The 25,492-nt window shown below is 39.3% G+C and overlaps 1 protein-coding gene across 1 annotated transcript in view; it reads right to left on the reverse strand.

The window, feature by feature from the left end:
• The window catches only part of lrp5 (low density lipoprotein receptor-related protein 5), a 68,357-nt gene that overhangs the window by 34,404 nt on the left and 8,461 nt on the right, over positions 1–25,492 (reverse strand). Inside the window, exons 2-8 of the mRNA XM_039656882.2 lie at positions 23,129–23,329; positions 20,322–20,541; positions 14,299–14,496; positions 11,038–11,234; positions 8,318–8,449; positions 5,687–6,083; positions 5,428–5,599 (exon numbers count right to left, since the gene is read on the reverse strand). Of these exons, the coding sequence (XP_039512816.2) occupies positions 5,428–5,599; positions 5,687–6,083; positions 8,318–8,449; positions 11,038–11,234; positions 14,299–14,496; positions 20,322–20,541; positions 23,129–23,329 (1,517 nt within the window). The remainder of the gene's footprint in view (positions 1–5,427; positions 5,600–5,686; positions 6,084–8,317; positions 8,450–11,037; positions 11,235–14,298; positions 14,497–20,321; positions 20,542–23,128; positions 23,330–25,492) is intronic.

The following is a 25,492-nucleotide window of genomic DNA, read 5'->3' on the forward strand; positions in this document are numbered from 1 at the left end:
CTGCACAGTAAATAGGCGAGAACACACGGAGAGAGCGACAGAAATGAAAGCCCCACAATTCCCATACGGTTTAAGAAAGAACCTTCCAGTGCAAAGTGCCAATAAGCAAGCCTCCTTTTCAGGCGTGCAGGACCTGAGATGAAAGAGGATGCTCTTGGCACTTATTCAAAATGATCCTTCGGTCGTTAAAGAGAACATGCCATGAACCTGAAACACCAGTTGGAGCTCTGTTTCGTGAAGGTGAGGGCATTCCAGGTGGTTGACTGCGAACGCAAAGTCCCTGGTTGTGTTTCAGCGTAGTCAAACGTAAGGATAAAAACCTTTTCATCAAAAGCATCATACCTTCAAAAGCATCATAAAAGTGGTTCATAATACTAATATTAAGTCTTCTGAAGTCAATAGCTTAGTGCGAGGATATTGAAGTCAATATTTACTGACTATCTTCAGTGAGCTGTTAACTGCTGGGCGATCGGGTCACTGAGTGAGGTGAAGATAGATTTGAAGATAGCTGCTTTCATGAACACACAAGGAGAAGCTCGGATGTCCGTTTGAAAGTGCATGATTGTAGCAATGATGCGTTAAAGGGATGAATCACCAATAATAAAACGGAAAATAAATAATTGATTCGATCCTAATTTATTCAATAGTTTCAGTTAATAGTAATGCAAATATAAGTCTGTTTCCCACACACAACTGTCATATGGACTACTTTTATGCTATTTTGAGCTTTTTCGATGCTCTAAAGATGGAATTGCAATTGCATGGAAAGGCCGTCAAGTGTTGCAAATGGATTCTGTTGTGTTTTTGTGTAATAAATATATCCATTTTTTTGTATTCTCACCATTATTTCAAGAAAATGGGAAGGAAAATTAAAGAAGAGACGAAAAAGAATGACGTGATGGTAAATGATGACAGAATTAAAAAAAAAGGGTGAATTATCCTGATAAGCCCAATTATGGCAGCCCTATATTACAAAAAAACATAAAACTATTTTAATAGAAACATCAACATAAAAATCATGTCTCAAAAACAGGTTGAAGAAACTGCTACATTGTCCTTTCACAAACATGAAAAAGGAACAATGGAAATGTCCCTAGCCCCAAATGCAATTCAACTTTTTGAGGAGGAAGGTAAAAAAAAAAGGCCTTTTCAGACATGGCCTATCACCAGCCGTGTTAAAGGGGGGAAAAGCAAGAAGGCAAGAGGGAGGGAGGAGGGCCCGAAAGCCTCCATTCCTCTATTTATAACCATTCAGGCAGTGAACAGCCACATTCCAAATGCCAGAAGGCACTTTTCAAAACTCCTCATTTAAAACTTAATGTTGTTTTCAGCTCCTAAAAAAGAACCGCCCTCCCTCATACCCACCATCAACCATAAGGAGCCAAGCGGGTAAAAAAAAAAAAAAGGCAAAGAGTAACATGTAAATGTGACTCTGTTCGGAGGCAGTCCAGAATCGTCCCTTTCAAAACAGAAAGGGCAGCTGAAATGAGGTAAGCGAGCATCAGTATGCAAAAAAGATAATCTTTAATGAGAAAATACTGATGGCCGGGCTGTCCTGAAACTCCAACGATTAGCACTTCAAGGGCTTTTCTTCCTTTCAGAGGGTAAGTGGGCCAGCTAAAGAATGGCCTCCGCCTCCATTAAGGTGAATCTGAAGAACCCTTGTGAGAAAAGAGAACAGAACACACTTGTCAGCTGCTAGGAGCCTGGGGAATGTGGCGCAGCCACCCAAAAAGTGCATCTGGTGCAGGGGTGGGGTGGCGTGCGTGGATTGAGGAGGACCTCCGCGAGGTTTCGCCTCTATTCTGTGCGGCTTTTGTTCTGGAGTAGGCAGGGGGTCAGTTCTGAACACATGACCACAGGGCTTCCCTCCTCAGCCAGAGCAGGAGAAAGGGTGTGTCTCAAATCTCCCTTCAAAACAATTATAAGAGGAACATAAAAATCACGAATGAGGGCTCTCTAATATATCTTAATTGTTCCTCCTAAATGGGGAGCAAATGAATGAAGTCTTCTGCTAAACAGATTTTTCTCCTCAGAAAATAACCCTGTCTAGACCAGAACAGTGTCTCAAAGTGTGGTCAGACCTGCCAGGATATTCAAGTCTGCAAACAAAAGTCAGAAATATCAGTGTGACCTCAAATATTTCGCATTAAAATTCATATATAGATTAAATTAACTGAGAAGAAACATTTGAGGCAAAGATGATCCTCAAATAATAAATAACCGAGCAACAAATGAGCAATAATAATGCTCCTCTAGGGTGACGATCCCAATGGGAAAGAACAATCACAAATAAGATTTATGTAATGTCTTAACCGTTTCTCAGTTACAGCAATGAGATTAAACAGACTCATACACCTCAGTCCCCAGGAATCTCAACAATGTCTCATGCAGCATCTCCCAAGGTAACTGCTAAATTCTGAACTAAATTATCTGAGCAAAATGTTTTTTGTATGTATCTTAAGGAGTAACATTTAAGACAAAGTTGATAATGAAATACTAATGCATAACAGACTCTTTTAATAAAAGAGTAACGTGAGCAATACCAATGCTCCCCTGGGTGACTGTGCTCATTTATACCTCAATCATTTTTGTCATTTACAGCGATGAGATTAAATGGAGACATTTGCTTGCGTCGCCTACTGCAAACAAGAAAGGCCACAGTAAGTCTCCTCTAGAGTTTCAGAGAAGATCAACAATGTCTCACACTGCAATCGGATCTACCAAGATTAAATTAAATTAAATAATTAAATATACAAGTAATTAAATATTCTGTTTATTTTTATTTCTCCCAAGAAAGTTAGGAAGAAATATATAAGAAGAGATTGTAACTTCAATGAAATATAACTCAACTCCTCATTAAATCTCCTGATGTATAAAAGAGCAACCTCTGTAGAGCCCGACCGATAAAGGAGTTTGAAGGCCGATACCGATACAAATATTTGTTGGTTTTAAAATCCGATATTCCGGCCAATATTTATTTTTATTTTTTTTTAAATTTCAGAAACGCACAACAAAACATTAACAGATTTCCCTAACATTAGAAATAGTGTAGAGTACCCGATATATCGGTCTGGCTCTACCTCGGGGCAACACAATGTTCCGGGGTGATGGTGAGTGACCAATCCATCTGAATTCATCCAAATGACGATTCTCGAAAAAAGGGCTTTCTGTTGCTGATTATAAACCGATTATAAAACCTAGGCTGCAAATCTAACAAAAAAACGACTCTCTTTCCTGTGGAGAATACGATGAAACTGTCAGTCAAGTAGACAAGCTTCAGCTAAACAGCAGTTTTAAAAAAAAAAAAAAAGATTTATTTTTGCCTTTGAGAGTGTAGAAGTCTGACATGGAACTGAATTGGGGGACAGGATCAGGAAAGGACCAAGACTCAAACCTGCGTCGCCTGAAGCGCAACCGTGCTATATGTCGGAGCGCTGCCTACGAAACAAACAAAAAAAAAAACCACTAGATAGGCAAAAATATATATATTTAAAAGGAAAACACCTTTAAAGAGTGCCAGTACTCAGTAGTCCTGGGATGACTCGACGAGGACTGTTGCACGTGGACTTCAATGAGCATCTGGCCTTTTACCGAACTCGATCTGTCAGCAGGAGTGCCCTAATCCTTAACTTATTCAGCTTGGCTTTAACACAGGAAAACACCACCTAGCTTCTCCCTTAGACGGCCACAGAAAACACCTCCGCATCTCAAAGAGTGAGTAAAGCAGAGTGCACGCAAACAGGGACTCGCGCAGTGTCGTGGTGGTTTTTAGGCCGCCCTTGCCCTGCTGTTCACCCTTGGCCCGCCTGTCCTACTGCCCCATCTCTTTAAAACGGCACAGCAGGAAACCTGGCAGACTGAAAAAAAGCCCTGGGTTACGAACAGGTTAGTTGTGATGGCATATAGCTAGCTGTGACTGTCGGCAAAATGTCCAAAGCAGGCTGCTCGCTGGGAGTTCAGTGTATCAATAAATAATACCTACCCTTTAAAGGCACAGTTTGAGTGCTCTTACATAAACTTGCCACACACCTAAGTTAACAGGTTTATGGGCTTACATAACATGTAATTGACTGTACTGTTATGCAGACAAAATTCAGTTTGTTAATGCGAGTTAATAAATTAGGTATCCCCAACTAACTAACAAACAACAATTTTATTAATTTAGGTTAATATTACCTTCATATAGAAACACATTTCTAACATTTCAAATTGTAAAAAATAACATTAAATATATTATTAATATTATGAATTACGATAAAACATGAAAAAAAATATATAAATTAGCAGTGAACACAGTGAACAATATATTATTTATAAATTAACAGCACTAAATAAATGCTGTAAAATTGTTAATTGTACGTTTATGATGCCTAATGCATTGAATATTAAATGGAATCCATAAGAGAATATTAATCCAAGTATAAAAATATACTGAGAGAGGCAGGTTTGGAAAGATCGTTGAGAGTCAGCGTGAGAAGAAAAGCAAAAGAGTGTAAGAAAATAAGAGGGGGATGTTTCCTTAGCTTCTTTTGTGTTTAAAAGACAGGCTTTCAGTCATATTGACTGCATGAAAAAAACTCTGTATTATGACACCCAGGGACCTGTGCCTACAGGTAGCTGACTAATTACACAATGCCAAAACCATGAAAACGCCCAGACCAAGAACCCTCTGCCACAAAAGAACAGACACTGAGGAAACAAAAACAGACAGAGAGAAATTATGACAGAATAAATCAAGATGTTTGGTCTGAGGCCCGAGTTAGAATGCTACAACAGAAATAAAAATAAAAAATCCATCTAAATATGAAACCTTACACAGGAAATCCTTTCAAATATACTTGAGGTTTCACAATGGTTGGGTTTTCGAACCAAAAACAAAAGTTCGGGAACTGACCGGATGTCTGGTGTCCCTCTTTTTTGAGATATTACACAACTAGTCTGAGATTCCAAAACCACTTCACATTGAAAGCTTAATAAACTGACAGTGTCAATGGAGAATGTGCACTCAAGTCTCACATATGTCTTAAGACTCTCTCTTTAAAATCATCCAGCAATTTCGCTTACTGCAGGAGAAGGGTGCAATTCAAACGGTAGTTTAAAAAAAACAACAACTGGATTTTTTCGAGAAAGAGCCTTCGACAAGGCCATCACAATGATCACTTCAAGGAAGTACTTGAAGGACTAGCTGCTCACTTTAGACAAGGAATTTGCCCTTGGATTCTCTGCCAGACCTCAGGTCCCCTCTCTCCACATATTCAAACTATTCAATCAGCACCAAAGCAAGAGTCTCAATTCACCTCCTTGTTGAGCATGGAACACCATCAAATTTAATTGGTACTCATACATGCTTTTAGTAAAGGGAAATCACGCAACAATGTGACAGCACAGCAATTCTCCTTTAAAGTAAAACTTTAGCCGACTTACCTCAATTTTGTCCGTCTTGGCATCGCCCCAGTAAAGCTTTCCAGCAACATAGTCGACAGCCAAACCATTGGGCCAACCAAGAGAGGTGTTGAGCAGCACGACCCGGTCAGTGCCATCCAGGTTTGCTCGTTCGATCTTGGGCTTCTCCCCCCAGTCAGTCCAATACATGTATCTGCACAACAACATCAAGAGGTATTTCAAAAGGAATCTCCTTAGAGATCTCAGAAATGACCTTAAATTAAGTGCATAACATTAGTACCCATTTATTGGATCCAACACGATGGCTCGTGGCTCGTCCAGGTTCTCAGATATGAGGATGCGTCGAGAAGTGCCATTGAGTCTGGTCACCTCAATGCGATCGGTGCCAGTGTCCGTCCAGTAGAGGTTGCGTGCCACCCAATCCACCGCAATTCCATCTGGATGATTGATCTCGTTGGTGATCAGAGTCTGGGCGTCGCTTCCATCAATTCGGGCGCGGCGGATGGCCTTAACCTCATCGTCCGTCCAGTAGACGTATTCTTCAACCGGGTCATAGTCAATGGCGATTGCGTGCCGGATGTCGCTGACTTGTAAAACTATGTCTGTGAAGTCAGGTAAGTCCAGGGATATCCGCCGAAGGTCCGTACGGCGAGCCAGTAGAAGCACCTGTTCTGCCCCTAGGAATAAGATCGAGATTTGCTCATACGGTTGAGCATGAGAACAATGAAGACTTCTGTTCTTTTGTCCATCCTGCAAAAGACTGAAGTACCAGAGATGCCGTGGCCTTTGACCTACACTGTCTACATTAATTAGGATGACGGGAAGTAGTAAAACATCATGCAAAAAGGTCTACCAAGATGTATATTAAGACTACCACCATGCCTAGGGCAGAAATTCAACTCGTCAAAGAAAACTAAGGCTGACAATAGCAATTAGAAGCATGAATTGCAGAGTTGTCCCTGCAGACGTTGCACTGCAAGATAGCATTGCTCCAATAAGGAAACCGCATGGCAGGTTTAAATACCAATAGTAGAATCTGTCTAGACCCAATCTGTAGAAGCAATTAGGTCCAACCTTGTCCTTATTTAATCTCTCTTTGTAACAGAGTATGCTTCAGTACCCACAACACCAGCTGCGGTCCACGGCACCCAATAAGTAGTGACATCCATCAGCGCTGACACCAATAAGAAGAGGAAAAAACAGCTCCTCTAGGGTTTCTTGTGCTTTCTTTGCTGCTTTTGCTTTTAATTTGTCCTTAGTTCTGCCTTGCATGTTATCAAAGTGAGTGGATGTCTGACAAAACCAAAACAAATGCCTTCAATTTAGCCAACCAAGCTAAACAAGTACAAGGTGTGGACGTTTGCTCATGCTAATCCTTTGTCCTACTGGACCCACTTGTGCCCTTGCCGCTAATCAAAGTCCAGTACAATGGGGTATTGTTTGAGTTCTGATTAGTTGTCTAACTTTTCAGGAGGGTTGCTTAATCCTGAGGTCAGTGGGAATATTTTTCATTTGGCCAGACAACCTCCCCTGTCCTCCACTAACGCAATTCTGGACAGCTACATGTTCCACTTGCACCACTGGAATGAGGACTAAAGAATACATCTTATTGTTTCCTGGCCTGGGAATACACTACCTCAAAATTTGAAGGAGTTATAAATTCAAGTATAAAGGCAGAGCAACTTGGGAAGGGGCGAATGTAACTTTTTTTCTAATAAAAGAGCAGTCTGTTGTTAACAGGCTGGGTGCACAGATACAATGGATGAGTCTGTTCTGTAGAGGCTGGGAAAAAACCCTTAAGCAAGCCAGGGGTGACGCCTGATTTTAGAGTAGTCCCTAATGCTAAATGTACATCCTCATCAAAAACAAAAGAACAATTGCATTCATTTTAAATTAGTCAAATGCATTACACTTTTGTGGAAAAAGTCCTTTTTGGACATACAAATACACTTTGATACAGATTTTTATGTTGTCCCCCCCAATTTACTTTATTATAATTACTATATTTTACTAATGAAATAAGATTTTTTTTTCATTAAAAGTTAGTCATTGCAAATTGTTTAAATTCTGACCAAGAAGCTAATGAATCATTCTGCCAAAGAAAAAACAAACAAACCTGGAAGCCATTTTAAAATTCCCTGTATTTCCAAGCACCCCATGGTGACGATCAACAATTTACAGGGTGTTTCAAAAAGATCACAGGCTGTTTGTGCGCTGGGAGAGGTATCTAGCGGCAGCCATTGAAACTATATGCCCCACCCTTTCAAGTGGTGAGAGTTTCATTCATGGGCGGTTCGTGGTTGCAGAGATGTAGCGATCTCAAATCGGGTCCATCTTTTTGAAACACGCTGTACAAGGAGCAAAGGGGCACTCCTTGAGAAGTGAGGAGACATGGGAATGTATACAAACCAAGTAATTGAACTGGACCTAAACGCACAAACCTTGGTCTAACCTGGTCAGCCCCTAAATGGTTACCTGACACAGGGCCACCAAAGCCCCAAACTAGGTTTACTAGCTCTTCCTCTAGGCTAAAACTCTTGTGAGCATGAGAAAACGGAGGGAAATTGTTCAGATGTTTTGGAACAAGGTTATGATTCATGATTGCTGAATCAGAGGAGAGTGATTTTGAACTGTGAACTCAAAGGGCCGCCATCTGTCAAACATTAGTCTGTCATGGTTTTCTGTGTGTGACGGCATGCTAATATTTTATAGATGCAAAGTATGCCAATCCTCATACCAAAACCAGCCCATGAAAGGCCACAGTTCATAAAAATCTAATTTTTCGCTCGAGAGCAGGGACATCATAATAAAATTATAAATGCAATGCAACAAAATCCTTCCATTCTCCTCAAAGGAGCTCTATCTATCTATCTATCTATTTATCTATCCATCCGTTTTTTGTTTTTTTTACCTGGTCGACAAGTCTTTCCATCCTCTTGGAGTTTAACCCCTGTTGGACAAGCACAGCTGTAGAAGGGTGGCACGGGAGAGAGAAGACACAGGTGGGAACAGCCTCCGTTTCTTTCACTGCATGGAGTTTGAACTGTGGAGCAAAGAGAGGGAAAGAGGAAAGCTATAAAACTGTAGTTTATTAGACATTACTGCAAAGAGCAAAGACCTCTAGGTTAAAAAATGACCAGAAAACAATGTTTCACCACATTCTCACCTTAATTTGAGAAAGTTCATCAGATAGGGCGATTAATGTTTTAGAGGAGTGAATTATGTTGTAAAAACAGGTCTGGTTTTTAAATAACCATGGCTTGAACCGATTAACCCTTTTCAAAGGTTGCTTATGAGACTTATTGGACTTCTTAGTAATGTTTTCCTTAATTTAGATATCAACTGGTTGTTATCACGGTAAATCTGAAGAATATCAGAAGCAGATGATTTAAAGAACAATGCAAGTTCAATTACATTTATGTCTAGGAAAAACCATTAATATAATAAAGAGATCTATTCAATTTGTGATTTTCCTTTCCTACACTAGGACTTGTTTGAAAAATTATGTTATTCTTGGGGAACTCATGAGATTTTCCTCAAATGATGAAGTATTTAGTATCAAATGGCCATGAACTTCCTTTTCACCAGTGATTCGAAAAAGCAGCATTGCTCAGTTCCTAAACAAAACTGCAACCCTTGAACAATAGCAGGTGGCAGCAAAAACATTTTATTTCCTGTAACAGGTTTTTCCATTTCCACCAAGTCACGCTCTGCTCGCTATACCCGCTCAGAAAATGCATCTGCTCCCATCAGGAAAACACATGCGGCCCTGACCCAACACTTGTTATCCCCTCTCATTCTCAGTGCTGTTTGCAGATGTGGTGTCTGCCCAGCAAATTGACGGATGACTGGTCCACAGTTCAGGGACATGTGAGGAAATATTGATTCTGGCACATTTTTTGAGGACAAAGAATAACAATTGACTATGCAACACAAATAATTCATTTATAAATATGTAAACAGTAAGAATTGGTGCGGTCAAATCGCGATTAATCGCATCTGACATAAGCTTGTTTACATTTTATGAATGAATGAAACCTTTATTGCCCCAAGGGGAATTTGTTTTGCACTCAAGAGAGCCACATTGAACATAAGCACAGATAACAGTAAACCACCCCAAGTAGCAACAACATTGTGGACACCAAAAACACAGCAATGGTGGTAACATGCAATCATCAATCCAACAGCTAAAATGAATCGATAAATAATTAAATAAATAATGAATAATACACTATTAAAAAGATATCTATGCGCCTGTGTCCGATCTGTTCAGTAACTGTATGCTCCTCGGCACAAATGACGTAATGGACGTTTGTTTTTTGTTGGATGCATTCGAAATCTACGTCCAGACGGTAGATGGGGGAAACTCTGAGTAAAGAAATAACAGAAATAACTGGACTCCAGTCAGTGAAAGCTGGATTTGCAGTTATTTTGTGTCAATATGCTAAATTTAGGTGTAAAACCATACCCATATATTTTGTATTGTTATATATACTATATTAACAACTCATCAATTAAATATTTAGCATTGCATATTTTGCATCATTGGATGTTTTTTAATAAACACTGACCCAAAAAAATATATATAAAGTTTTAGGGCTGGACGATATGATGATATATAGGGTATATATAACACTGATATAAGTGATAACCCGGATTTAGACCTATATTGTACATGAATAAAGCGTTCACAGGTAAATTTGCTTTATGTTTAGGTCTATATTGCTTTTATTTCCCCGGTGACGAAATCAGGCAAACATAAATGTCAGGAAACACAATGTCAATATCCATGGATCACTGGATCTTTAGTAAGTTGTAAGGAACACTATTTCGAGTCCAACATTTAGTTTAAATTGATAAAATTGTACGTTTTAGTCGCACTTTCACAGTTTCTCCTATTAAATCCAGTCACGCAGCAGATCTTTTGCCAGGACGTCAATGCATTCCCTCTATATTCCAGCCCATTTTATGTGTCTGTACATATATATATATATGTTATTAAATTCATTGTGTATATACTTTATATATATATAAATCAACATTCACTGGTCTAGATCTTCATTTATTTGCATGATGGTTGCTACATCCTTTCTTTATTATCTTACCTCCAACACAACAAACACTATAGTGGGCTTTTTGCGGGCTGTTAAATGTTTCGAAGCAATCCACACCCACATCCTCACACACAGACTAAGGTGGGGGTGGGATCGTGCTGGGACTGTTCCCTGTCTCCACTGAGGAGCTGTGTTTATTTGTTCAGAGTGGAATGCAGGACACTTGAAAAATTTCAGTCCCTGAGAACTATTCTATCCAGATTGCTTCATGGGCCAAAAGGCCGGAACTTTTACAAAGAGACTGTACAGTAAGTGCTGAAAGAAGGACAAAAAAATTACAAAATAATCAAACATGGAATGTGAAGGATCTCTTGAGGGACACTGAACATTTCTGTTCCTTCGCAATCATGATTTGTGAAAATTTGATGTGCATTAGAGCTTCAAAACAGACTCAATCTCATGGCCAGCAAATAACTCATGAGCCCTGGGATAAAAATGTGTATTTTTTTCTAGTTTGACAAAAAAAGAACGAAAACTATCAACAAGTGATGTGAGTTTTTGTGATGTGCAGACTCACTGTTGGGCTGCCGCTCTTGGCCCAGCACCTGGATGTCCATCGGTGAGTAAATCCCATTAAGAATTTCTCTCCGCTTCTCTCCGGTGTGTTTGTTGCAAGCGTGGATGGATCGGGTCTGCCAGTCGGTCCAGTAGAGCGTCTCGTCATAAAGAGTAAGGGCGAATGGGTGGGTGAGAGAACCCTCCACGACTGCCTCTCTGCAAACGTCAACAGATATATGTAAATAGACAGCCCGCTCGAACGGCCAACACATGTTGCGTTTTGGACGTTTAAAGCTTTTAAAGTATCGCACCATTCAAAAGTTTAGGTCTTTCTTTTAAATAAAATACTTCTATTTAGCAAGGATGCATTAAATTGATCATAAGTGACAGCAAAACATTAATAAATAACATTTTCAAATATGTTAAAATAGATAATGGTTATTTTAATTAAATAAAAATATTTTACAATATTACTGTTTTACTGTATTTGTGATCAAATAAAAGCTGCCTTGGTGACCATAAGAGACTTTCAAAAACGTTTTTTTTAATTATTATTTTTTATTTTTACCCCCAATTTTTTTGGACATCATAGACTTTGACGGTATAAAAAAAAAACATTATTCATAACATCTTAAGTTCCACAGAAGACAAAGTCATACAATTTTTGTGTGTGTGCACTAAAAAATGCTAGGTTGTTTTAACCCAAATTTGAGTAAAATATGGACAAACCCAGATGTTGGGTTAAAAATGTAATTGAAACATTTAACCCAATGGCTGAGTTTGTCCATATTTGACCAAAAGATGGATTAAAACAACCCAGCATTTTTTAAGAGTGTGTTACCCCTTTAAATCATGTAAACTGCAATACTTCCAGGTTTCATGACTTCAGAACAATGCTGGTCAACCAATATTCAACAGTTATACCAGCACTAATGTGTATAAACTAGCCTGGACCAACTTGGAATGTCTAAGCTGGTCTTTTCAGCAGGGAACACGCATTCCAAGCCAGCATGCTTTATGAATCCAGTCGGAATTCTTTATATGGGAAATAATTCCAGTAGATGTAAGTTAGGGACTCTGGTTGTCCTACATGTCTCAATTTCAAAGACATAAGAGGCCTACAGGTATTACGCTTTCCAAAAAGGCATATAGAACGTGAATTTAGGACCACAACAAGAAGCCAACAACATCAACCGAGGACTGGAGACTTTTTTAGACCCTTCAGGAAATCTGGAGCTCATGCGAAACCGAACCCCCCTTCCCTTTGGGGGGCCCATAGGACTTCTTTTCCAAGAAGAGGGGGGAATTAAACAAATCAGGCTGTCATCGACCTGTAAGACCACATCTGTTTCGGTCGTTAGTAGGGAGTCATCCCCGTGCTCGAACTGTACAGCTGCCCTTATTAAGTGAAGTTCCCTTCGGAGTCCATCGGAGCGCCGCTTGTCGCGTTTGTCCGGCCGAACGGCGGCCTTCTGAACCACCCGACATAAATTAATGGGTGTGGATCAACGACAAGTGTTCAGAACCATTATGCTGCCATTCCAACAAATGGCGTTCATCAATCATCAAGATGTAGTGGGTCGAGAGTGGATACATTTTCCTGGTTAGTTCGTTCGGGGGGAGTCTGTGTGCGTGAGCGTGCATGGAAGAGTTAGACTTGACATGTTCACCCTCCCGATTTTAATAGCGTGTGACGAACAGCAGAATGAGGGGAGGGGTAGTGGGGGTCAGTATACTCAAAACGTAATTACAACCAGATTTTTCACAGCTTTTGACGCACTCTTGGTAGTGACGGGAACGTTTGAAGCAAGCAATCTGAAACACAGACTAAAAGGTGTTCGATGGGCTTTTTATTTTAAAAACAAATGAGGGTAAACGTTTAAAGAGAAGTGCCAACCATTTTAAATTAAGATGCGACAGTAAGCAGTATTCGTACAAAGTGTCTGTTCTCCGGCCAATAGCAGCCGGAATAAAGAGCACACCAATGATCCACAGCTGGAAGACAACTGCAATCACTCAAAACTGATTTAGGGGAAAAGACCTTTTAAAGTATTACACTAGATGCTCCCTGTTGTGTTCCAGGTTACACAACAAATGTGGGCAAAGAATAACCAAGCAGAGTAAATTATTACTTGAAAGTAAACATAACAGTAGGGATTGAAAAAACATGCAATAAACAGAACAAAAAAAAATCAGATTCTACATAAATTATGGAATACGATTTAAAAAGAATGAAGGAACCAAGTCTCATTTCTAATAATTTAAAAATAATTTAAAATCAATATTTAAATTAAATTTTTTATACACACGTATATATATATACACACACACACATACATTGATATATATATACATATATATACTCATACATTTTTATTTTTAACTATTTTTGGCATATAAGGAATTCACTTAAATAAGGGAGCCAGCTATAAATTTTATAATTCAAAATTAACTTTTCAGATTAATAAGAATAAGAACCATAAGGTATGGCATTTAAACAAAATAAATCAATTATTTATGAATTAAAATTTAAGAAATATTATATTTTATAATCAACATTGAAAATGAAATCACTAAATTGAACACCACTTAAAAAGAAAAAAGTACATACATTTCAAAAATACAAAATTATTAGCCAAATGTATACTAGGAAAGACAATTTATTCATACAAAAATTAATTTTTTCTATATTTTTGGAATACTACGAATGCCACCTAAAGTTTTATTAATATCTTTTAAAAAAATCTTCTATTAAATTATAATCATTATTATTATTAAATAATTAGGTTTTTAAGGAATCAATTATCATATAGAAGACTAAAATCACATAAGTCTCTATGATACTCTGGTCTCCAGATTTAGGTCAGCTTCCTCTTTCAATGACGTCTGCTGAACTACAGGCCTAGTCAGACTATACGACTCTGCCAGATCGACTAGCAATGCAAATCTCAACATAGCAGAGGGTCCGACATACCTTTCTTTATTGAAGTAGCTACAAAATCCTACATACACAAAAGGAAATGTAACCCTTTGGCTTTGGGGCCCAAATCATACCCATAATGCCAAGCGGGATCGGGTTACAGTGGTATATGGCATGGAGGTCATCTCAAGTTAAGAGTGGGCGGAAGTGGTGGTGGTGGTGGTGGTGGGGGGTGTCCCGAGCAGGGCCTACGTGCAGGGAGTGTTTGGATTGGGCCAAAGACTCCATACTATTCAGCTTCAAACAGGATGTTAAAGAGAAATAAATACAAGGAAATGAATTAAGAATAAGGGAACTGACCGAGCCGTTCCGTCCAAGTTGGCCTTGTGGATGAAGCTGAGCTTGGCATCTGCCCAGTAGAGCTTCTGCTCCTGGAGGTCAATGGTCAGTCCGTTGGGCCAATAGATTTGGTTGTGTACAATGATTTGGCGATTGGTGCCATCCATTCCCGCCCTCTCTATTCTCGGCTCCTCCCCCCAGTCGGTCCAATACATGTACCTGCGAAGAAAAGAGGTCAGTCAGCTGGATTCCATTATCTGAGAGAAAACAAAGTCAAAAGTAGTCAACCAGTCATTCACACAACCCACCAACTAGACGATGAAAATGTAGTTTTCACATCCCTATTTGCAAGGAGTGTAACATGCAATCAGAACAAACGCACTCAAGTATGGTGGGACATTGAGTATGCAACGGTTTAAATATTGACTGGAAGCTGCTCAAGGTTAGGCAACATGGATTTGGAGTTAGACTAAACAAACGTTTCAAGAGCAGGCTGTTTTCAAAGCAAATCATATCAGCGTTATATTTGCCAGAGCCTGTCTTGCTCGAAACACTTCATATGAGGGAAACACAACACAGCAACCAAACCCAAGCACATGCTCAACAACTCTAACCTTTGCTGCCAGAAAGCCTTTTTATGTCTTCAGCACATAATTCAAATGTGCATGGAAAACAAAAAGCATCATAAACTAGCTATACTAACCTGACAAATATCAAATTCATACCAAAAAAGGGCAGCTCGGATTGCACATGCTGCTCCTCACGTGAAATATTACAATACGAATAATTCAATACGATTTTCCCCCAAATTGTACAGCCCTAAAAAGTAATACAGCAATTTTTTGAAACATCGCAAATCAAAATTATCCACACACACAAAAAAAAAACCTAATCCAATTTCCCCCCCAAATCGTATAGACCCCTTTTCAGTTGGTAAACATGGTGACGTTTTTTTTTGTGGGCGGAGCTTAGGTGGAGGCAGAACGATCGCTCTGGCCGCTTTACTAACGCTAGTTAGCAAGTATTGTTAGCTTGTTTTTTTTAACAATGACTGGAGAAAATCCGATTTTATCTTAATGTGTAAGGTCACTCAGTGTCCAGGACCGCGATTGTTATTTCCAAAAGTCATTTTTAACGGACGGAACCGGATTAGCCGACCCGTAGCCGCCTACACGCTCACTCAATGCATGGACGATCTAACAGGATTAATGTACGTTACCTCGGTTGAGTGGCCTGACTTCTACACCTACCTTATAGAGAAACCGATCGTAAAGAGAAACTGAGGGCATATAAATCTTTAGATGCCTATAACTATATGGTCCTGTACAAGACTTGCGTGTACGATCCGCAGTTCTGCCGAGCCAACGAAAATGTAAAGAGTGACGTTACGGTGCAATACGGTGCAAAATGTGAATATTTTCTAGAAAAAAAATTCCAGATACAGCATATTCATTTTTCATCAATTCTTGCACCAAACAACACAACAAAATGACATTTAATAATAGTAACAATAATTTAAGCTCCTTATTATGTAGCCGAATCTGTGCTGGTTTGTATTGGCCGCCTCCAGTTTTCACTTTGTTTTGCCTCCAGCTAGCGCCGTGACGTAACGTAACTGTGACGTCGGCGCAAAAGGGGTCTATAGCCCAACAAACCCTACATAAAAAGCACAGCCATAATTTATAAGATACGAAAAACAATGTAATTTGGTATCCCTAATGATAAACGTGCAATGAGTGCACTTGAGTCTTCACTTGCCAAGTCATAAAATAGAGATTTTCAATGCATTTCAATTTCAATTTTAGTCTTTTTCTCACACAAAGCTGATTTTTTACTTGGAATATAGTGTCGAATGGACCACTTTCATGTTACTTCTTTTTCATTGTTGCAGTTTGAAAGCTCTGTTATCATTTCCATTTGTGTTTCTCAGAAAATAGAAAATGAGGGCGAATTTTTACGAATATCACTCCTATCAAAGGTAAAGTCACACTATACTTCTCAAATGGAATTATGCGTAGCTCATGCTACAATATGTTGTATTAACTGAAGTACAGTTCAGGAACTGTTCTTGTCTTGACGGCAAATCAGCGAATTGATACACGTTGTCGACAAACTGAACCATGTAGGCAAGTTGTTTTATGCCTTCCTTAAATAGAACAATGCCCCGTTCATGTCACTTTGGATAAAAGCGTCTGCTAAATGAATCAATATAAAATATATGTTGCAATGATTTGTGTGTGTGTGAGTCTAGCCATTTTTGTAGGTCAAGTATATCCTATTAGCCTATTTGTGAGGGAATTTGAAAAGTTATGTTAAAGTTGTGTGGCTAAACTACAACCATAATATGTGTCAAAATGTAATGTACGTTTTCTAATCAACACAAAAAAACCAATGGAGAAAAGAGAATGAAGACAAGGGGAAATGAATAAAAAAAGACTGACAAGAAGGATAAAGGGAAGCATTCGCCCAGAGAAGCCGTGATTACTTGTAGCGTACAAGCTACGACAGCGAGCGTGTCGCCAACGGAAACACTTATCAAGCCTCATGCCAGCAGGGAGACCAAGCATGAAAACTCAACCAGCACTTCCTCCCCTGAGATGCATCCTATTAGCCTGCCTGTGGCTCCAACGGTTGTGCTGTATTTTTCTCAATTAGGAACTTTAGCATTACACCACTGCTGAAATCTGACAGCTGACAGAACAAAGAGGTGCTTGAACAATGGTATCGCAGAAGGCAGTAACAAGGACAATAACTCTTCGAATGTCAATCTGAAGTGAAGTTTATAACTGGGACTTTGGCTTCAAATTTAGTAACTTATTAGCTAGGGATGAGTCACAATGGTAGGTTAATTGACTAGCCATCTAAGAGAAATTACCTCTCTGAGAATAACCTCTCTGAGAAATTACATTTATGGCCTTCAAACACCACAGCTATCAAATAAGAGAAATGATGTGGTCTGATTCAGTTGAGAAACGTGGCCCCATTTACTGTTGCTTGACAAATTTGTGCTTTCAAATTCCAGTCATTTCGATAGGAATCCATGTGACTTGGAATTCAAAAGATTTCCCCACGTGGACCTTGCCAAGGTTACCAACAGAAAGTAACTTTCAATCTGTGCTTCATGCATCGCTGCACTGTTAACAATAGACAAACTTAGTGTAACGTCAAAAGGAATATGATCATGTTACTATGGTTATCAACAACTTTTTTTTACACCTGCTTAAAACCAGATAAGAATTCCTCAGAAAGCTAATTCGCTAAGGCCGTGTGTCCACCAAAGCGTTTTTTCCATGCGCCTGGCGTATGTTTTCAATCGTTTTCAATGGGAGCGCCGTGTTTTTTAAACGCCATGAGCGTACCAAGGCGCTGAATGTTTTTTTTTTTGTTCACAGCGCCCAGCGTATTTACTGGTCGCTGGGAGTTGAAAAATGTTCAACTTTGGAAAACGCAGCGCTCATCACTCTCACTATTTACCCAGCCGTCCAATCACAGTGGAGGAGGGGCGGGACTAATACCACACCAACCAACTATCGCAACATTCAAACTGCTGCGGATATTCTGTATCATAGCAACGAAACGTCTCAACGGAAAAAACGCTGCGCTGGCAAAACGCTCTCAAGCGCCCACAGCACGGCGTCTTCACCAGAGCGTCTGCCGTTTTCAGCTGGATAAAAACTCTTTGGTGGACACACGGCCTAATGTGTTTAGCTACCAGTCAAATGTCTATTTGAATCCATATTTATAACCACAATTCTAGAGATTTTACTCCGCAGAAGAAAAGGTAAAGTACCATAACAACGTTGAGTCTTTTTGTGTTGTTGCTACCAAAACCAGATATCACATTAAAGAAATACTCTCTGACAAACAACCAGCGTCTGTATCTCTGGAGTGCGTGCGAGCGAGTTTGTTGTGATTTTGTCGGTGTTATAGGCAGATATAAACCTGACGCTTGGCCACGCAACAGAGAACATCAACTGGAGCCACCCAATGAACTGATGAACAACGATTCCAAACGTTAAATATCAGGTACCTCACCGCTATATAACTCTGAATAAAACACTTCTGTCAAGTATTTGGATGTGCCATATCTGTCTGGCAATAAAACATATTTTTTGGTCATACTTTAAAATTCAAGAAGAGTCAGCAAATTTACCATGGCAATAAAAAAAAAAACACCCATTCTTTTCATCTGATGGTAATTCATCTTTTCACTCCTCCCGAGCCTCTTTTGGAGAATGTGAAAACAATGAACGTGTCTTGAGAACAGACAAACATAATTCAGAGGTCCCTGCATGCGGTTGCTCTCACTCTGAGGGGTTGTAAAAAGCAGAGCCCCTTTCAGTGATCTGAAGCAGGGCCCTGTCAGAGGTCTTGGATCTCCACAGTAAATCTCAACTCAAAGCTCTCGGGAGGTGAAAATAAGAAAATAAAAGTGCACAAAGTTTATATTAAATATGTCTGCTCAAAAACGGCAGACGTTAACTTTTTGGATTGCAAAGTAACGGGACCTTTGCGCTGGAGAATGGGTTTCTCACTCTGAAAATTTCTTTCAAATGCAATGAACTTTACAAAACAGGCAACTAATGTTTTGATAAAAAGCAAGCGGTACGGAGGTGTTTCTTTAGGCTAACAGCCAGGAACAGTGTCTGGCTCCATTTTTAATGTCTTCATCATACACCGTACAAAGTGAAATGCATTCTGGGAAAAAAATGTCCTTGCTCTTGGGTGTCATAAATACACAATGAGCTAAAAGCCTTGGGCTTGCAACTAGATGGATGATAAAATTGTAAAAAGCACAGTTCACCAGCAGTGCATTCAGCTTTTTAAACCTAGACTCGAGCTGTCAGGATTAAAATGACCTTGATATTTAATGAGTCTCTCTCTATCTTATTTCAAATAAAATGATGTTACATATATATACATAAACGCAGATTTCTGATGTTCATGGAGACAAATTGACGACAGAAATATATAAAGACCAAAAGTAAATAATATTAGGGGTGGGCTATATGGCAAAAGTATGATGATTTTTTTCAGGGATTTTTTTTATGTTGGTTTTAATATTTTCCAGTTGACTAACTCTGACTAATTCCCCTATTTTGAAATAAACAGTGCTTTATTTCTTCACAGTAGGTGTATTTAACAGTAGTATTCAAGTAAGAAATAAAATAAATGTAAAAATCAAACAACAGACATTACTGTATAAATTATACATACACTGATTCTTAATAAAGCTACGGAAGTTGTTTGATAGGCATTAATGAAAAGCGGCAGTATGTTTATTAAGCTGCTGTCACTTTATGACCTCATGCACGGATCCAATATACACACACACATCTGGTTTTCACAACTGTTTATGTTCACCGATTGCATTTATGTAAACCTTGTGTGTATTTGACAGTTTAAGCACAATAGTACCAAAATATAACTTGGTTTAGTACTCGCACGCTGTTTGACAGGCTTTTAGTGTGCAGATGCAGAACAGCGTGGAAATAAAATTTTTAACCAACACATGCAAATAATAAACTTTAATGATTGTGAATAACTCTCACGTGAGCATATGTGAATATAGGTTGTGTTGTTTTACAATCCTCCAACTATAAGCCAGACTTGACTCACATTACCGAACACGTCTCAAGCCAACTACGTGCGTAGATGCTAAGCCAGGGCTTAAGTAATGTAAGTGAGAGCGATCTCTCAGAACTCAAGTTACATGTTGCATATAAACAAACCAACTCGCCAGCTAAGTCAGAGTGGACGCACAAGTGGAATCTACTTCGGGGCGAACAAACGGCACCAGAAGAGTGAAGGTTCGTCATGCAGGATCTACACGCCACACAACAACAGGAAACAGCCTGAACGCAACGTTGCATCCCAATCTCCCTTTAGGGGAGAAGTTCTAATGGCCTATAAATAAACAACTAGGGCACATATTAATGAATGCTGAGGGGTCAAGGGTGGAAGGACACATGCGAAGACCACCCACTGAAGGGAGAATGGGGATGAGAAAAAGAGGAAATGAGATCCGAGGCGAAGGAACTCACCTATGAGCAGGGTTTAGCGCTATTGCCCTGGGCTGGTCAAGATCTTGCCAGAAGAGCACCTTACGAGAGGTGCCGTCCAAGTTGGCTACTTCGATGCGGTTCGTCTCAGAGTCGGTCCAGTAGAGTTTGCGTCCGAGCCAGTCGCAGGCTAAGCCATCGGGAGAATCCAGACCTGATACCACTACTGTCTGCCCTTTGCCCAGCGTGGCCTCCTTCATAGCTGAAAAACAAGGCGTCCATTCAGTTCCATAACAGTATTATCAGTTTAAGCATTCCTCAAATGTTTTATTCTGCCTCCAGATAATGATCCAACATTTTTGCTGTGCTATAGCAGGGTTGCAGCCAGCAAAAATGTATTCATATTCAAATAATGTCCTAATTGACTGAGAAATGATGCCAAACGGCATTGATTCTCGGATGTCTCAAAACTGATCACATGCATTTTTGAATATGTGGACCCATGAGTGAGATTATATTGCAGCAATTGGCCAATTGTTTTTATTTAAACATTTTATATATTAGTAACGGCTCAAATATTTAACTCCAAAAAAGTCCTTTATCTTGAAGAGAGCTTTTCTACAACAAACTGCAATAATGACATATCAGTATTATTAGACATCCATTACCATTTGAAAGTTTGGGGTAGGCTTTCTTTTTTAAAGGAATTAATACTTGTATTTAGAAAGGATGCACCAAATTAAGACCAAGACATTTCTAAAGTTCTAAAAAAAAAAATCCATGTTTCTATTTTTCAAAGAATCCTGAAAAAATGTATCATGCTTTGCACAAAAATATAAGCAGCAACAACTTTGATACACGAAGGATCGTGTGATACTGAAGACTGGAGTGATGATGCTGAAAATTCCACTTTGCATCACATTAGATTTCAACAAATATTAAAACAGAAAACAAATTTCACAATATTACTGTTTTACTGCATTTTTGAATTCATAAAATGCAGCCATTGTGAGCCAATGTTCGGTATTGTTCAGACCGAGGTTTTATCATAGTTTTTGTCCAACTCCATTGACTTGACTTGGACAAAAACTATGATCAAATCTGTTGGAAAGCATCTTTTGCAGCGATTTTTGTGTGAGAATATCAGTGAACACCCCAGACCACTCGTTGAGTTTCACGTCTTTGTAAACTAAAGTTTAATGCGTTTTATGAAGGATTGTTCCAGTGCACCTGCAACCATTGTGGAGGTGGGAGGGTCCAACCACAGAAAACGAATATTCTCGGGCCAGCAGCATGTGTCCAAATTTCAATCTTAACCGTTCTATTTCAACAGAAACGATTTTAAACAGGGCTTTTAGTGTAAAATACTGAACTTGTCCTTACTTTTTTTACTTTTATCTTTTGATTATTTAATGCATTTTATTTTTAGAAAAATTGTATAGATTTTTAAGATTTTTATCAGTTTACCGGTCTCATCCAGAATTGTAATATGGAAAACAGCAATGTGCTCAAAGAAATAAAAACCAACGGCTGAGTAAGGCTGTGTGTCCACCAAAGCGTTTTCTATGTGCCTGGTGTATGTTTTCAATTGTTTTCAATGGGAGCACCGCGTTTTTTAAATGGCATGAGCATAACGAGGCGCTGAGCGGTTTTTTGAACGCTGAAGCGCCCAAAGTTTTTTACTGGTCGCCGAGAGTTTAAAAATGTTCAACTTTGGATAAAACGCAGCGCTCATCACAGTCACTTTTTACCCATCCGTCCAATCACAGTGGAGGAGGGGCGGGACTAAACAACACTGACCAACTGTCATAACATTTTTTCTGTACAACGACATCAACCAACAGAGCTAAAGGCCCGGGACGAATATCAGCGCATGTTATTCATCAGCGTTTTTCAACGCGTTTTTTGTGTTCACACCCAAACGATGTATTTTTTGTGTTCACTGACGATGAGCCGAGTGAACATGCAAATTCATTCCCTGACATTAGATGGCACCAATTTGCTCTGCAATACAGCTCCATATTGTTCTCTATCAAGATGTTTGCAGTCCCATATAGTTCTTTATGTTCTAGCACCAACAAGAACAGCAGCTCTACATTCATCTTGCCTTGCATCTTCCTCGTCTTATTTCTTCCTGGCTGTGTAGACGGCGACGCGTATATCTTCTTCACCGTTGCACATGTGTGCTCGGCAAGACCGTTTTGTGTTTGAGCGCCCCCAAGTTATGTTTTACTGTATCTTCAGAAGCTCCAAACACATGAGCAAAAGCGTCAATCTCATTGGTTACATAGCTTATGACGTGGCACGTCAAAAAAAAAAAAAAAAAAAAAAAAAATCGAACTCAAGGCGTTTTTTTAAAAATGCCGCTTTTACACGTCGGTGTGAACACTCACATTGGCGCCCTTTGTTTAGTCACGAGGCGTTAAACGTCGGCGAATAACGCGCGCGAAATTCGTCCCGGTGTTAACAGGCCTTAACTGAACAAAATGGATGAAATACATTTTTAGTATGAACAAATTGTAAACTGTGCTGCGGATATTCTGTATCATAGCAACGAAACGTCTCAACGGAAAAAACGATGCGCTGCCAAAACGCTCTCAAGCGCATAAAGCACGGCGTCTAGCGTTTTCAGCTGGCTAAAACGCTTTGGTGGACACACAGACTAAATTTTCTAAAATAGCAATATCTACATTATCATCTACAATAGTTCAAAAAATGGAAAAAAGGTCTGCAACTGCAATCTAAAATACTTTTATTACAGACAGTTTCGACGTTTTGGCTCTTTGCCTTTGTCAGTGTGTGTTGATTGGCATCTACAGAAATTCCAAAACAAAAAACACTGATCTTACAGATAGTAGTGAGGTTGTAGTGGGTCTGTTTGATGGCCTCCTCACTGACATCCGTCCAGAATATCAAGCCCTCAGAGAAAAGAAAGTCCACAGCGGCCGCATCCTCAAGTTCACTGACGACCACAGCGGACTCCGACCGGCCCGCATCCGCGTCCACCAGACGAACATCCCGCCGGTTGGCGAAGAGCAGCAAAGGAGAACCTGGTGGCGAAAGTTCAGATGTGACCAAAGACATGGCCAAGGTTTCATTTCATTGGGTTAAATCATCATCATAATATCGGAGCAACAGACAATAACATTTTCGTTACAAATTATGACGCTGCAATTTTGCTACCAAGAAATCTGCTCTTTCAAAAAGCATGCTTGATAATCCACTCCGTCTGTCTGCAGCAATCCAGGCTCCCGGTCTCTAAATAATCAGTGTTTTTCATGAACTCATCGAGCTAAATGAGAGGCACATGTGATGCTCTCTAGGGAAAGGATAGCAGAGGAAACAACGGAAACGTCTGCCCTTCATTTTGGCACCCAGACATCTCCACGGGGCCTGCCAGTTGGCACCTCGCACCCGTCCGCATGTGCCAGCAAGTGCCACTCACATCGCAATCAATAACGTCTAGGGGGTGGGGGCAGGACATATGATGTCATTAGTTGCAGACACAATGGCTATGGTGAGTGCGCTGAGGGTTGGGACGTCCTGCTGTGGTTTACCAGCATGCCGCTTTACTAAGAACCATGTCACCATCGGCAAGCAACTGCGGGTTTCTGATATTCGTGGTAAAGCTATTAATAATAACACTTCAAACTCCTCAAGGATTAACATTAACCCTATAAAGCCAACTTTATCATATTTGAGATGCAAGTTTCGGAAGGCGAAAGGCCTCTAAATTAGCAACATGAAAAAACCTGTTGTACACACACAATCTATTACACGCCTTCTGTTGTCTGATCGATAGTTTATACTTTTGTAGCGTAGCAAGTAAAGTATAATTAACTTATAAACTTGGTTTATCAACTAGATTATGCATACATTATTTTTTTTAGAAATATCATGTTAAACTGAGTATCAATTATGATGTATAAGGCTTTTGAGTAACATATTGTACATCTCTCATCTGTGTATTGCATTATATGATCAGCCCTTTGTTCAATAAACAGTTCCATAAAAATAAAAAATAAAGATATTCTGAGTATTATTTTACATGTCATGCACTAGAAGGTTTAAATCCTCAACCAATTGCATGATTTCAGATGTAGCAAAACTTTACAGGATGAGTTACACACCAAAGTTTAATACCTGTGATAAGAGGTTTGTTTAGATGCCAACCTAAAGTATGAGCCGAAGTAATAGCAATTTGTTACTTTGAGTTTTCAATGGTCCTTAAAGTGCCATTTTCCATCACGTGATCTCAGCTTTCTGCCCAGGCTGCTATCCACTAAGCAAGCAGTCTTACGAGACTAAACAGTGCACGATATGTGATTTGGTGCTATCTAAAAGCAAACACTGCAGCAATTTTGGGCTTGAGGGTTATTTTTTCACTAGTCAGCATACGACAACATAACAAGGCGCTTTAAATTATATATAAGATTTAAAATACACTTAAAATTATTTATTTTTTTTCGTTGTTATTTTTTAAGTGTACTAAATTGACATTAAATTGTTAATTGACTATTTCCTAATTGGAATTAAAAACCCTGAATCTAAAGCATATACTAATGAATTGTTGTTTGACTTTGAAATCAAACTTTGAGCAAAAAAAGGAAAAAAACCTTGAAAGTATTAAAGAGATATATACCAGATGCTCAGCATTAGCTAGTCATGTAATTTAAATATTTCCTGCTAAGAACACACATACGCATATCGTTTAGTAATTGCCATATACATCACTCTAAGAAACCAGATTTGACCAATCCTCTCTAATCTGGGCCATTTAAAACTATTCAAAAAAACACTTATTTCAAGACAAATTTACTATAGACATATCCAAATTATGCTAAGTGCAAAACACCTTTAAGCTGACCTTTCTGTACAGTTTTTCACCAACTTGTGTGCCCGGCTATGACCACAGGAAGTGTCTTGCAATTATTTGGCAAGTGTAAACGCAACTTTAGCATGATTTACAGTTGTATACACTTGATCCAAACACAGCACTTCGTCAACTAAACGGTGACAGAGGCGTGAAGTACACATGCTGTAAGCAACAACAGACCATAGACATCAAACAAAAATCCCCTCTCCTCACTTCGTCTGGCCCACAGATTTCTCCTTCAGTCATTTGGTCCACTTCTTTAACTCCTTTCTTCCAGCTTCACAACTACATCAAAGACAGAGACCAACCAACTCAAATCACTCTAAAAAAGGAGATG

Source organism: Pimephales promelas, chromosome 25 (assembly GCF_988280905.1).
Source record: "Pimephales promelas chromosome 25, fPimPro1.hap1.1, whole genome shotgun sequence".
Lineage (NCBI taxonomy): Eukaryota > Metazoa > Chordata > Actinopteri > Cypriniformes > Leuciscidae > Pimephales > Pimephales promelas.